At 53.0% G+C, this 15,129-nt stretch overlaps 1 protein-coding gene and 1 long non-coding RNA gene across 2 annotated transcripts; one reads left to right on the top strand and one right to left on the bottom strand.

Moving 5' to 3' along the window:
- Window positions 1–308: 308 nt before the first annotated feature.
- On the bottom strand, window positions 309–4,036 carry LOC120747669 (uncharacterized). Its single transcript, XR_005699155.2, has 3 exons — window positions 3,898–4,036; window positions 2,064–2,172; window positions 309–1,707 (listed from the first exon to the last, which is right to left on the bottom strand). It is a non-coding gene; the product is annotated as an uncharacterized LOC120747669 (long non-coding RNA).
- Window positions 4,037–7,775: 3,739 nt separating this feature from the next.
- Window positions 7,776–10,541, top strand: LOC120747668 (olfactory receptor 14A16-like). Its single transcript, XM_040053690.2, has 2 exons — window positions 7,776–7,781; window positions 9,669–10,541. The coding sequence occupies exons 1-2, from the start codon at window positions 7,776–7,778 to the stop codon at window positions 10,539–10,541; spliced, it is 879 nt and encodes a 292-aa protein (XP_039909624.2).
- Window positions 10,542–15,129: the final 4,588 nt, after the last annotated feature.

Genomic DNA, 15,129 nt, shown 5'->3' on the forward strand with positions numbered 1-15,129 from the left:
AACCAGAGCTCTGTGTCCTGGCAGCTTTCATCTGGGAGCAATGGAATAAATACCTTGGATTCTATATCTCATATATATGGAATTTTGAGGGCAGAATCCCAATTTCAGCCATGAACACCTGCATGAGAAGGCCAGTTCCTTCCCATAGGAAGGAAAACACCGATCCCCAGTATTTTAAGGGCAGATTAGAGGTGACCAGCAGAGGCCAAGGCAAGCCAGGCTGATGGGTCATGGCAGCTTTTGTCTGGGAGAAACCCTTGCTTACAGTGAATTTTGGAGAAGTACCAATTTTGGTCATGGGTGCCTGGGCAGGAGGGATGGTTCTTTCCCACAGAAAAGAAAACCTAGAGCCCCAGTGTTTCAGGGGTGCAGGAGAAGGGACCCCCAACATGCTAGGGTCAGCTGAGTCAGTCAGGCCAAGCTATCCAGACCTGTTCCCTGTTCCCTTGGATCCACAGGGCCCCACAGTGTCACAATGGTGGTGTCATATTGGAACCTTGGTTCCATCAGGCCCCACTGTGTGACACTGGCCCCGTGTTTCCATGGGGCCCCACAGTGTCACAGTGGTCCCTTTGGTTCCATGAGGCCGCAGTGTCACAATGGTCTCCATGATTCCATGTAGTCCTGCAGTGTCACAGTGGTCCCTTTGTTCTTCTGGGCTCCTCAGGATCACAATGGCCCCTTGGCTGCATGAGGCCCAGCTGTGTCACACCGGCCCCTTGCTTCCATTGGGCCCTGTTGCAATACAATTGTTGCCCCTTGCTTCCATGAGCCATTGCAGTGTCACAGGGGTCTCCTTGGTACCACAGTATCACAAAGGACTCTTGCTTCCACAGGGACTCACAATATCAGAAGAGGCTCCTTGGTTCCACAAGGTTCTGCAGAGCCTCTTGGTTCAACGAGGCCTCAAAGTTTCATCTTAGTCTCCAGGATTCAATGAGGCCCTGCAATGACACAATGCACTTTTGGTTCCATGGGGTCCCGCACTGTTCCATGAATCCTTAGTTCCATGGAGCACTGCAGTGTCACAATGATCTCCTCGGTTCAATGGTGCAACACAGTGCCACAATTGTCCCCTGGTTCCATTAAGCCCCACAGTGTCACTATGGCCCTTTGGCTCATCCACAAGGCTCTGAAGTGCCACAATGGCCCTTTGGTTTCACAGGGCCTCAAGGTGTACAAATGGCCTCCAGGGTTTCATGAGGCCCTGCTGTGTCACAATGGAGCTTGGGTTCTATGATGCCCCATGGTGTCACAATGGTATCCTTGGTTCCACGGTGTCAGATTGGACCCTTCATCCCAAGGACACCGACAGTGTTCACTGCAGCCCCCTTGATTCCATGAGGCCCTGCCATGCTATAATGGCCCCTTGGTTCCAGTGGTCCCAAAGTGTCAGAAGAGTCTCCATTGTTCCATGAGGCCCCACAATATCACTGTGGTCCCCTTGGCTCCACAGAGCCCCACAGTGTAACAATGGACTCCTGGTTCCATGAAGCCTTTCACACTGTACTTTTGATTCCATGAGGTTTCTCAGTGTCACAAGGGCCCCTGGGCTCCATGAGGTTCCAGAGTGTCACAATGGTCTCCTTGGATCTGCAGTATTACAATGGACCATTGGTTCCATGTGGTTCTGCTGTGTCAAAAAGTATTTTGCTTCCATGAGGTTCCAAGGTATCACAGAAGAATCTTTGATTCAGTGAGGCCCTGCTGTAACCAAATTTACCAAATATTAGTATAAGGGTCCTGATGACAATTTTGCAATTAAGATGGTATCACTTATTCAGGCTTGAGGTCCACCGTGTGGTAACTCATAACCTTCCATGGACATATGATTCTAAAAGAATGTTACTTCTATAGACTTGCTATATGTGTATTGCAAATTAGCCATTACCATAGAACCCACACACAGTTCCCAGATTCCCTCCTTGTGTTTTTCTATCACTGCACTCTTGAGCCAAAAGTCTTCTACTTGTCTTCCCACTGTCCTTGCAGGGAAAGCAGGCCCTGCATGCCTTGTTCCTGTGCTAAAATTTCACAAGCATGGTAAAAGTTGAATTACGCACCTTGTTTCAAGCCCAAAACTTTGTGTGCCCAGGCAGAGGCAGGCAGGACGCAGAGCTGTCAGCAAAGGAAGGGGCCAGCGAGGTGGGGCAGCCGGGGGATGACGACAGCCTGCAGGGACAGAGGCGCAGGGCATGGACACCGTAGGACAGCCTGGGCTGGAGAGGGCACAGGGATGGGCAGCAGCTGAAAGGCCCTGACACAGCCAACTCCTGCAGCACTTGGGCCATGGCTGCTGGCCCTGGGCCTGAGCCATGAGCAGGAGACAAGTGACCCTGGCAGGCCTGGGGCCTCATTGCCTCCTTGTCCCTGCTCAGCAGCCTGGCAGGGGCCGCCCCATGGTGCTGCCCTTGGCATTGCACATCCCCACATCCCAGTGTCCCGGGAAGAGCCCTGAGCACTGAGGGAGGGACAGGATCTGCCTTGGCAGGGGCTGGGGCTCAGCCTTGACCCTTTGCATTCCTGAAACACATGCAGGTTTGCTCAGCATCAGAGACACCTTTGCCTTGTTTGTCCCCACCTGTCATCACTGCCTGCAGTGTTCTGCTCTAGCTGGAACCTGGGGAAACTTTCCTCAGTTGGGTTGCTCTCTGGGACCCATTAAAACTTTAGGAAACTTCAATGTTTCAATTTAACTTTGAGTTCTTGAGAAGTTTTTTGAACATACTCTCAGGGACAAAGTTGAATGTAAACAACACCAAATCCACGAGAGGGTCATTAAAGTCCTTGTGCTGTGTCTGTGCTGCTGAGCTGGGCCGAGCTCCTGGCAACCAAGAAAAGTTTCAAAAATACATTTCTCCTGAGGAGAAATTCTCCTTCAGATGGGGCACCTGTGTTATTTGAAATGTAGACACAGAGTGAAAATTTACAGTGGCAGAACTACCTTTTCTGTTCCTTTCTCAGTAATTGTTAACTCTCTCTTCTTTGTTTTGGTTTAGTTTTGTTCTTAACAGTATAGAACATCATTCTCTTACATGGGATATTAGCTTTTGTCCTTATGCCTACTGATATCTATGCCCATGGAACTTATGCCTATGGAATCTTAACTTTTGAACAAAATATGTATGTTTCACCAGCAAATAAACACATTGAACTGAACAATAAAACTAATCTGTCTCTAGCTCCCACTGCTGCTTTAGTAAATTCTCTTGCTCCCTTTTCAGTTTTTGTTGCTTTTGTCTTCTGCAATTTCAGTTCTTCTGTTGGCTGAAGCAACATCTCTGCTTGCTGTTACTATCTTTCTTGTATAGTTGTTTTCAACACTTTCCCTCGTACAGATCTAAATGCATTTTCATGACGTTTCTTCTCTTTGAGTTCGGTCACCTTTTTTTTTTTTTTTTCCTGTTAGTTTGTCACTCCAAGATTTTCTTACATTCCTTTTGTGCAACTCTGACTCCACCTACTCAAAGCTCTGCTGCCACTTCTAGCTACACCATGCTGCTGTGAACACTGGCAGGTGCCGCTGCAGGATCCCACAAACTGCGGCCATACCTTGGGGCCAGTGTCTCATAAGTTATTCAGACTCTTGGGCTCTCAGTTCTGCCTACATTGCTTTCAAGCTCTCAGGTCCACCTGGCTGCAATTCATCTGCATTTTTAGGCTCTCAGGTCTCCCTATTTTGCTCTCAGACTCACTTCACCTGCTCTGATCTTCATGCTCTTGACCCACCTGGCTCAGTTCAGCTGGGCTCCACTGTCTCACTGGTCTATAGTCAGCTGCCACGATAATGTCAGGGTTGCCATTCATTGTTGCCCAGTCCCCTTAAGGGGCACCAGTTGACAGTGGAGTCACGACTGATGCAGGTGTCAGTCCCATATTATCTGAAAATCCTCCTACCTTTCTCTCTGTAGCCTACCCACAGGCAGCTCCACACAGCCTTCTGGCTCATTCTCTCTTCCTCCTGCAGGACTGGCTAACTCTTTCCTGACCATTGAATCACCCCATCTGTCCCTCACACACCTGCTTAACCTTTCTTCCTCACAGCGCAGCCTCCAACTGACTCTTGACCAGCTCACCCACTGTGTTATAACACTCACTCTCATTGGACATAGCTGGGATCTATTAAGGGCAAGGCTGTTCCCACTCTTGGGAATTAGTACAGCTGCAATTTATCAGGGGCGAGATTGCCTTCAGCACTATCTCTATTCTCTTTTCAATCTGTCCTCCCACACCAAGGAGAATCCATGTACAGTACAGAACCTCATGGAACCAAGGGATCATTGTGGCACAGCAAGGCCTTGTGGAACCAAAGTGACCATGGTGACACTACGGAACCTCATGGAACTACGGGTCCATTGTGACACAGCAGGGCTGCAGAACCAAGGAGTCCATTGTGACACTGCAGAACCTCATGGAATCAAGGTGTCCATGTTACAGTACTGAACCTCATGGAACAAAGGGTCCATGGTGATACTGTGGAACCAAGGAGACTGTTGTTGGCAGTATGAAAGCTCATGGAACCAAATGTCCATTGTGAAATTGTGGGGCCTCATGGAACCATGGAGACCATTAGGACATTTCAGGACCCATTGGAACCAAGATGTCATGGTGACCCTGCAGGGCCTTGTATAACAAATGGGTCATTGTAGCACAGCAGGGCCTCATGGAATCAAGGGGATCATAGTGACACTGTGGGGATCCATGAGATCATGGGGACATTCTGACTCTGTGGAACCAAGGATACCATTGTTACACAATGGGGCATCATAGAACCAAGGAGGCCATTGTGAACCAGTGGTGGAACCTGCTGAGACTATTATGACACTTTAAGGCTTTGTGACGCCAAAGGGCCATTGTGGAACTGCAGGGCCTTGTGGAATCAATGAGAGCGTTGTGACATTGCAGGGCCTCCTGGGAGCAAGGAGGTGTCGCTAGAGGACACAAAAAGAATGACTTCACACAGTCAAGTAGTCAGAAAAGAATGAAGTGAAGTTTATTTTTGACCTCAATTTATATAGTTCTTGGACGATGACCAGGGATTGGAGAATGAAGTTATCACCTCTCCGACCGCATTGGTCACCCTAGAAATCCATCAACTGTCCCTCCTCCAAGGAGGAATACGAAAACAATCACTTTGTTTATGTTACAATCCATGAGAAAACTCCATTGCAAAAATGTAAATATCAGAAGGCTAAAAACTCAGGGCAACAAGGGGCCATTGTGACACTGTGTGACACCACAGAACCAAGGAGATCATTGTGACACTACAGGGCTCCATGAAACTAAGAGTTCATGTAACACTGAGGGGCCTAATGGAATCAAAGGGCTATTCCATACTTACAGGGTCCTCATAGAACCGAGGCGCCTTGTGACACTGGGAGGCCTCATGGAGTCCTGGAGATCATTATGACACTTTGAAGCCTCATTGAATCAAGGGCTCTGCAGGGTCTTGTGCAACCCAGGAGACCATTGTGACACTGCAGGGCCTCATGGAACCAGTGAGGCCATTCTGGCACTCGGTGTCCCAATGGAACCATAGAGCCTGTGTGACACCACAGGGCCTGATAGAAACAAGGTCACCAAAGTGACACTGCCAGGTCACATGGATTAAGGGGCCATTGTGCTGCTGTGGATCCAAGGAGATGATTGTGATATTGCTGGGCCTCATGGAAACAAAGATTCTGTTCTGATACTATAGGGCCTCATGCATCCAAGAGGAAATTGTGATGCTGTAGGGCCCCAAGGATACAAGAACATGGAAGAGATCGGGTTGGCTTGTCCTCCTGGGGGCTGCCTGACTGGTCCAGCTGACCTTGGCATGTTGAGGGCTGTTCTCATCTATCCCTGAAGCCCTGGAGTTCCGTGCTTTCCTTCCTCTGAGAAAGAAATGTCCTCCTCCTCCAGGTGCCCACGGCCAAAGTTGGGATTCTACTTCCAAATCTGATTATACCAAAGGATTGTTCCCATATGAAACGTGCCAGGACAGACAGCTCTGGCTGGCCTTAGCCTCTTGGGGACCACTTCTCATCAGCCTTCAAAATACTGGACGACCATCCTTCTCTTCCCATGGAGAAAACATCTTTCATGTCCAGGCATCCATGGCCAAAACTGGGAATCTGCCTTGAAAATTCTTTAATCCAAGGATAGCTTTCAGAAAAAAGCTGCCAGGACTGTCTAGGTTCCCTTGGCTTCCTGAGGGGCAGCTCTCATCTTCCTTTTTAACACTGAGGCTCTGCCCTTCCCTTCCTGTGCAGAAGAACTGTCATTCTTTTCCAGAAACCCAGAGCTGAAATGGAATTCCACCCCTAGAACTCCCCATATATCCAAGGGTTCCTTTCAGACAAAACCTGCAAGGACAGACAAGTCTGGCTTGAACTGGTCTCAGGTGAGTGCCTCTCATCTCCCTGTAAACCCTGGGGTTCTGTGGTTTCCTTCCTAAAGAAAAGAACCGTCCTTGTCTGGGTGCCCATGGCCTCCAGCACATGACACTATATAGGAACAAAGGAGCTCTGTGCTCAGTGGTGTGGAGATGGAGGACAGCAGAGGAGAGCCCTGGGAGTGCTTGAAAGGTTGTTTCAGTGATAGTGGATAATTTTGACAAGGTCGACAACAGCCAGAAAAGAAAAAAATAATACCAAGGACACCTGGGGAGGCCCAGACTAAGAACAGAGAGAAACTAATTTCTCACCCAGAGCAGGGCTTTGGAGCATGACATCCCCCAGAAAAAGTCTGAAGCATCCCAAGACTCTGTGTGCCCAGGCAGAGGCAGGCAGGATGCAGAGCTGTCAGCAAAGGAAGGGGCCAGCGAGGTGGGGCAGCCGGGGGATGACGACAGCCTGCAGGGACAGAGGCGCAGGGCATGGACACCGTAGGACAGCCTGGGCTGGAGAGGGCACAGGGATGGGCAGCAGCTGAAAGGCCCTGACACAGCCAACTCCTGCAGCACTTGGGCCATGGCTGCTGGCCCTGGGCCTGAGCCATGAGCAGGAGACAAGTGACCCTGGCAGGCCTGGGGCCTCATTGCCTCCTTGTCCCTGCTCAGCAGCCTGGCAGGGGCCGCCCCATGGTGCTGCCCTTGGCATTGCACATCCCCACATCCCAGTGTCCCGGGAAGAGCCCTGAGCACTGAGGGAGGGACAGGATCTGCCTTGGCAGGGGCTGGGGCTCAGGCCTTGGCCCTTTGCATTCCTGAAACACATGCAGGTTTGCTCAGCATCAGAGACACCTTTGCCTTGTTTGTCCCCACCTGTCATCACTGCCTGCAGTGTTCTGCTCCAACTGGAACCTGGGGACACTTTCTCAGTCATGTCCCTCAGTGGGACACATTAAAACTTCAAGAAACTTTGGAGTTCAAACTCTGAGTTATTGAAAAGTTTTTTAAACACTCTCCAGGTCTGACATAACTGTAAACAACACCAAAGCCCCAAGAGACCCATTAAAGTCCTTGTGCTGTGTCTGTGCCGCTGAGCTGGGCTGGGCTCCTGGCACAGAGGCAGCTCCTGGCAAGCAAGAAGAGCTTCAAAAAGACATTTCTCCTGAGGAGCAGCTCCTCTCCCAGCCCATCAGGGATGAGGGCACTGCCTGCAGGTACATGAGAGGATTGAATCAGACAGAGGCTTAAATCAACTGTAAGAACAATTCTGAGATTATTCACGGAGAAATCTTCACACCTTTTGAAAATTCTGAGCTTCTTCATGGAGAAATCTTCACCACTGCTGACACAGTAAGTCTCTGGCTGCAGGGATCTGCTCAAGCTGACCCAGGACAGGACTGACATGACTGTAAGGATGGCTCTGCTGCCCTTTCTGCTTTGGGGGAGGATGTGCTCCAGAGCGGGGCTGCCCTGGGCACCGTCAGAGGGACAGGGCAGGACGGCTCCTGCTGCCAGGGACGGCTGCAGGGGCTGAAGCTGGGGCTGCAGCCAGGGGTGCCCAGGGCTGTCGTGCAGAGCAGCTCCTGCAGCTCTGAGGGCTCTTGGCCAGGCCAGGGGATCTGCCACCTCCCAGGCGCAGCTCTCAGCCTGCCTGGGAGCTCCCATGGGCTCTGGGGAACTGTGGGAGGTGGAAGGAGCGACCCCCACCAGGGCAGATTCCTCCTGCTGTGGAGATGGTGCTGCATGGCGAGGGCTGCTCTCGGCTTTCTCCTAAAGGAAAGGGAAAGGGGCTGTCAGGGTTGTCTGTGTCACTGAGACTCCTGCACTGTCACCCTGGGGATCAGCAGATCTGCCTCAGAGCTCCGTCAGAAAGTGCCTCCTCACCCTCCTCTGCCTACAGACAGCACCAGCAGCACCTTGGCTTGCAGCATCTCTGTTTGCCTGAGCTGCCCTTAAGGCCCTGCTGCCAGGAAGCTGCCCCTGGGCAGTGCGCTGTGCTGGGAGGGGTGTGCAGGGCAGAGCTGAGCCCCCAGGGGCTGGGCTGGGCTCTGGCAGCACTGGCAGGGAAGGAGCCCAGGGCCACAGGAACAGCTCGGGCTGGGACAGCTCCAGCAGCAGAGGCGTGGGCAGGGAGGGAGGGAGGCAGTGCTGAGGGAAGCCCTGCTGCAGGGGAGATGTGGCACCTGCCGGCCCTGCCCTGCAGGGCACACACTGCCCTGAGCAGCACAGCTCTTGTGTCCCCTCGCAGCCAGCACAGCCCTCAGCCCGGGGGCTCGGGGCCCTCAGTCCCCTCCTGGGCTGGCAGAGCAGCCCCAGAGATGAAGGGCATCTCTCCTGCCATGTGCCCATTCCCTGCTGATCAGGGCCTGAGGGCCACTGTCCTGCACTGCTGCTGCCTGGCAGGGGCTGTGCAGGGCTGGGCAGGGAAAGGCTTTTCCTCAGGGCCCGGCTCTCTCTCTCCTTGCCTTGCCCAGGTGCTCCTGGCATTGCTGACGGGCTCTCTGGGAATGGCAGTTCCAGCTGCAGGCTCAGGCCCAGCCCTTGGGCTCCTCCTGCACAGGCTGAGCACAGCAATGGGGTGTCCCAGCTCCCTCTGCCCCGGGGAGCTCTGGGCAGGGCAGGCTGGGAATGAGCCGACTCTCACTGACTTTGGGAAAGACAGGAGCCACTTTGTGTGCCAGGGATCCCTCTGCTCTCAGCAGTGTCTCCTGGCTTTCCCAGGTGATATAGGAGTGGAGCTCAGAAAGGTGCAAGTCCAGGGCAGCTGGGAAGAGGTCACAGGGACAGAGCAGCTCCCCTCAGTCTGCACTAAGCCTCCTGCAATCCTCCTGCCTCACTGGACTCTCTGTTCTCCCCAGGTGCAGCAGAATCTCTTGTTCTGCCTCCTCCAATGCCCATCCCTTCACCCTGGCAGCTCCTGTGCCTTAGGAGGAGATTCTTTGTCCAAGTTCAACCACCAGGACTGGCCCCTGCCCTCACTGTTTCCCTGCACTGACTGGGGGTCAGGGCTGACTCCCAGGTGTCCTGCTGCTTGAGGTCTGGCTCCTTATTGAATATTGGCCAGAAGCAATCTCCAGCAACCAAGATGAAGGAAGTTCTGTAAGACATAGACAAAGGGGTGGTATTTATTGGCAGGGCATGGTCTGTGAGAAAGGGTTTTGACTCTTCTATGAGAAATCTCCCCTCAAGCTTCACTATCTTTCCTCCTACAGGCTTAAGCAGCCAGAAATAGCAAATGTCCAACAGCAGCTCCATCAGCCACTTCCTCCTGCTGCCATTGGCGGACACACGGCAGCTGCAGCTCCTGCACTTCTGCCTCTTCCTGGGCATCTCCCTGGCTGCCCTCCTGGCCAACGGCCTCATCATCAGCGCCGTAGCCTGCGGCCACCTCCTGCACACGCCCATGTTCTTCTTCCTGCTCAACCTGGCCCTCACCGACCTGGGCTCCATCTGCACCACTGTCCCTAAAGCCATGCACAATTCCTTCTGGGACACCAGGACCATCTCCTACTCAGGTTGTGCTGCACAGCTATTTATGCTTGTCTTCTTCCTTGGGTCAGAGCTTGCCCTGCTCACTGTCATGTGCTACGACCGCTACGTGTCCATCTGCAAACCCCTGCACTACGGGACCCTCCTGGGCAGCAGAGCTTGTGCCCACACGGCAGCAGCTGCCTGGGCCAGTGCCTTTCTCAATGCTCTGCTGCTCACAGCCAATACATTTTCCCTACCCCTGTGCCAGGGCAATGCCCTGGGTCAGTTCTTCTGTGAAGTGCCACAGATCCTCAAGCTCTCCTGCTCCAAATCCTACCTCAGGGAGCTCGGGCTCTTATTCATTAGTGCCTCTTTGGTATTTGGTTGTTTTGTGTTCATTGTTTTCTCGTATGTGCAGATCTTCAGTAGTGTGCTGAGGCTCCCCTCTGAGCAGGGACGGCACAAAGCCTTTTCCACCTGCCTCCCTCACCTGGCCGTTGTCTCCCTGTTCGTCAGCACTGGCACAGTTGCCTACCTGAAGCCCCCCTCCATCTCCTCCCCATCCCTGGATCTGGCCCTGTCAGTTCTGTACTCGGTGGTGTCTCCAGCCCTGAACCCCCTCATCTACAGCCTGAGGAACCAGGAGCTCAAGGCTGCAGTGTGGACACTGATCACTGGACAATTACAGAAACATTGAACTGCTGGCCAGTTTCTGCAAATCCTTTGTAATTAAAGTAATTTTTGATACGTCTTGTTCGTCTCATTTGGGACATTCTTTTTCTTTGTTTTACTTTTTTAATATTGTCTACAAAGAAGGATCATGGTTTGTTCCATTTTGTTTCTCTCCACCTTTGCTGTGGCCCCAACCCGTATCAATAAGGAGCTGTGCTCTCAGTAGCTATAAATGAACTATAAAGGATCTCCCATCAGAGTTTTGTCCAGAGATCCCCTATTTGTTCCTTTCTCTGGAGCTGCAGCAGCAATGTCTGTGTGCAGAGCTGGGGGCAGATCAGTGCTGGCACAGCAGCTGTGCCCAGGAGCAGCAGCACTTGGTGTTGCCAGTGCTGCTCCCGTGGCCCTGCCCCGCTGCCCTCCTGGCCCTGGTGTTGCTGTAGGGCCTGAGTGCTCTCGGGGCCGGGCACAGTGCTGGGGGTGGCAGTGCCGGGGCTGCAGCAGGGACAGGCCATGGGCACTGCTGGGGCAGCGCTGATGCCTCAGGCCAGGGCCTGGGGGCTCCAGGCTCCTTGCCCAGGCTCTCTCCAGGACATGCCCAGGCCAATGCTCAGCAGAGAAAAGCCCCGTGAGCAGCCCCAAGGTGGCCGTGGGCAGGGTGGGGGCAAACAGCATCACACCATGGGAACGTCCCTTGGGGTGCAGGATCATCGTAAAAGTGCTGCAGGAATTGTCTGCAGGCTCCTGCAGTGCCTCGGGCTGTTCCCTTGCCAGAGGCACCACAGGCCAGGGGGGCACATCTGGGCTGCTGTGTCTGGCCGTGGGGCTCCCTGTTCTGGGCAATGAGGAGGGGCTGCAGAGGCTCTGCAGGACTGACAGGATGGGCTTTGGGGCTGTATGGAGAATCTGAGGGACCTGGGCTGCTGGACACTCTGAAGAGGAGGCCCAGGGCTCATCCTGCAACTGCTCCAAGGGTGCTTTCAGAGAATCACAGAATCAGCAAGGTTGGAAAAGACCTTGGGGATCATCAAGTCCATCCAGTGCCCTGACACCCCCTTGTGTCCCCTGGGGCTCCTCTTCTCCAGGATAAACAACCCCAGATCCCTCAGCTGCTCCTCACAGGACTTGTGTTCCAGACCCCTCACCAGCCTTGTTGCCCTCCTCTAGACATGCTGCAGCCCCTCCATGTACTTTAGAAATCGGGGGGCCCAGAACTGGACACAGCACTCAAGGTGCTGCCTCACCAGTGCTGAGCACAGGGGAAGAATCACTGCCCTGCTCCTGCTGGCCACACCATTCCTGATCCAGGCCAGGTGCCATTGGCCTTCTTGGCCACCTGGGCACACTGCTGGCTCATGTCCAGTCTGCTGTCCATCAGTACCCCAGTTCCCTTTCTCCATAGGCACTGTCTAGTCACTTTGACCCAAGCCTGCAGCATCCACCATCTCCCTCATCCCCCTAGGATGGATCCCATCTGGTCCCAGAGACACCTGTGAGCAGCTGAGTGGCTCAGCAGGTCACCAGCTGCTTCCTCCTGGATGACAGGGGGGCTGTTCTGCTTCCTGTCCCCATCTACCCACTCAGGAGAGCACTTGTCCTGAGGACAACCAGTCTGATTGTTGAAAAATGGGGCAAAGAAAGGGTTAAGTACCTCAACCTTTTCCTCATCTTCGGTAACCAAATCCCCCCAATAAGGAATGGAGGTTTTCCTTTTCCCTCTCTTTGTCATTATAATATTGATTTAAAAAACAAACAAACAAACAAACAAAAAAACAAAAACAACAACAACAACAAAAAAAACACACCACAACTTTATCCTTCGTAGGAATGGCCAGGTTAAGCTCTATTTGAGCTTTCACCTCTCTAATTTTCTTTCTGCATGACCTAACAACATCCTTAAACTTTTGCTGAGTTGCCTTCCCCTTTTTCCAAAGATGTTTCCCCCTCTTTTCTTCCCCTAAGTTCTTGTAAAAGCTCCATGCCCAGCCAGGCCAGTCGTTTTTCTCTCTGGATCATCTTTATCACACAAGGACAGCCTGCTCTTTCTCCTTTAAGATTTCTTTTTTGAAGTGTGCCCATCCTGCCTGGACACCCTTGTTTTTAAGGGCTTTTTCCCTTAAGAAAATCAGTACTTGTTTCAATACTACCCAAATCTGCATCCTGAATATGTCAAAATCTGCTCTCTCTAAGTCCAGTGTGGATGTTTTGTTGTTGCCCCTCCTTCTTTCACAGAATATTTGAAAACTTGGTAATTTCATGGTCACTGAGCCTCGAACAGCATCCGACCACCACATCTCCATGCCCAGCCCTTCTCCCTTTGTGAACAGCAGGAGACAGAGCTTTCCTTGGCAGTGGGAAGAGAAGGAAACCTCCCCAAAGTGCACCTTGGAAAGTTCAGACTGGAGGTGAGCATAAAGAAAAGTCCCTGCCAGGGTAGAATTTTGGTGCTTGTGGTGTCCCAGTGTGAGCCTGGGCCATGCCCTGGCTCTGTGTGCCAGTGAGAGGAATAAAGATTCTAAGGTGCAATATTTATAAGTTATCAATTGTCTAGGTTACCTGTTGTTAGTTATCGGTTGTTTGTATCGTCTGTTCAATGTATCCATGTTATCTGTTTTCTGAACCCCAAACCCCAGTTCGTTACAAAATACTGTACTCCCCAGTTCCTTCCCAGTTCTCCAGGCCCCAAAATCCTTACCTTATCCCAAGTTAAGCCTCCGCTGCTCCCCTGATAGTTTATCAACCCATTGAAGTCACCAGCGCCTCGTCTGCTGCTCTCCACTTGTCAATCACAACATCAACACCAGCTCCTCCCTGCCTGCTTGTCAACCCAGAGGCCCTGCCCACTTCTCTGTTCCTTGCCTAACACCACCCATCATGTAAATCAGGCAACTCCCAGGATGCCTTGCTCAGACGGAAGTGTGGTGGACACCAACAGCCCCTAAGAACAACGAGCCGACATGAATTTCAAGGGAATGAAAGGCAGCACTAGGTGAGGAAAGCGCCCAGGAATCTACCAAATACATTCAGCCATTCTCCAGATTCTCGCCACGACCTCAGAGATCCTCACTGAGAGACACCCCCTAGACCCGAAGAGCCTAGAAAGAGATCCTAGGGGACTCCTGCGAGGCAAGGCTCCCGACTCTGCAGCGCATGCAGCAAAGTTGTCGTAGACCTTCTCCTCAGCGGTGCCCATTGGGAGCAGTGGTGGCGTAGGCATCCCTGAGCCATCCCTCCAAAAACAGTTGATAATAAAGGCATTTAAAGGAGTTAAATCGATGCCCTGCCCTTTCACTTACAACAATTTTGGGGACTCGTCCAGGATAAGCCACGCTCAGAAGAGGATCTAGAACAGGAAGGCGCCGCCCGACCTTGGACCTCCAGGACAGCTGGCTACTCTGGACCCAGCAAGGGACACGGCCACAGAAGGACTTCGCTAAGGAGCACGGGTAAGAAAACCAGTGGCGGGAGTGGAGGCGTGCGAGTGGAGTGTGACTGAGATGGGGGCCAGCAGCTCGGACCCCCGAAGCGAGTGAGGACCCCTTAGTACCGCGGTTCCGGACCTCTGTGAGGGGGCCAGCTGGGAACAGGGGGAAGAGAAAGGAGATAGAAAGAGTGAGGCGTCTCCAGGGGCATAGTGGGCCCCCCTCCGGGCACGCGGAGGAGACATAGGTGTGAGTGGCGCGTCATAGAGCGGCTGGTCGAGGGCCCCACTGGGATCCCCCCCTCATGGAAGAGGAGTAGTGCCTGGGGCCCTGGAATCCCACACTGGTCGGGGGTGCCCAGTAAGAGTACGCTATCTGGGTGAGGGATCTGCATTGGGCGGGGGGTCTAGATACCCTGTCCAGGTGCAGGGTCAAGAGGGTCCACAGGCTAGGGTAGTAGCTGAGGTCCTGAGGGTGGGCCCGCAGGCTATCCTGGTGGGGGGATTTGCATTGGTCGGGGGTCCAGAGACGCTGGGGTCTCAGGACGCTATCCGGGTGCAGGATAGTGGGTGCCAGGTAGAATGAAGGGAATCTGCACTAGTTGGGGGTGCCTAAGGGAGAGGCACGCCATCTGAGTGCGAGGGGTCTGCACTGGCGGGGGACAAGACGCTGTCCGGGTGCAGAGGTGCGAGTGATAGGGGAGTCCAGAAGTGCAAGGGAGTCAACAGCAGGGTGAGAGAGTGAGTCACGCACCACAGACCAGGCTTTGGCAGTAGGTAGCAGCGGGAACCCTGGGCCCTGGTTGACCGGCTACTTCCAGAAGTCTGGAATTCTGAGGGAACTGCGGGAGAGAAAGAGGGACAGTGGCTAAGGTCCTGGATCCCACATTGGTCGGGGGTGTTCTGTGAGAGTACGCTATCCGGGTGAGGGACCTGCATTGGGCGGGGGGTCTAGATACCCCATCCGTGTGTAGGGTCAAGAGGGTCTACAGGCTATACAGGGGGATTGGCAGGAGTAGTAGGGACTACTCACGGGTCCCCTAGAGTGAAAGAGAGGATAGTGGCTGGGGCCTTGGTGGGCCTACAGGCTATCTGGGAACTAACAGGGGTAGAGGAGGCTACCCACGAGTTCCCGCAGAGTGAGTGAATCTTTAAATTTGAGCTGCCCGTCTGTATATTTCCGTTCGTGTAG

Source organism: Hirundo rustica, unplaced genomic scaffold (assembly GCF_015227805.2).
Source record: "Hirundo rustica isolate bHirRus1 unplaced genomic scaffold, bHirRus1.pri.v3 scaffold_145_arrow_ctg1, whole genome shotgun sequence".
In the NCBI taxonomy this organism is placed as follows: domain Eukaryota; kingdom Metazoa; phylum Chordata; class Aves; order Passeriformes; family Hirundinidae; genus Hirundo; species Hirundo rustica.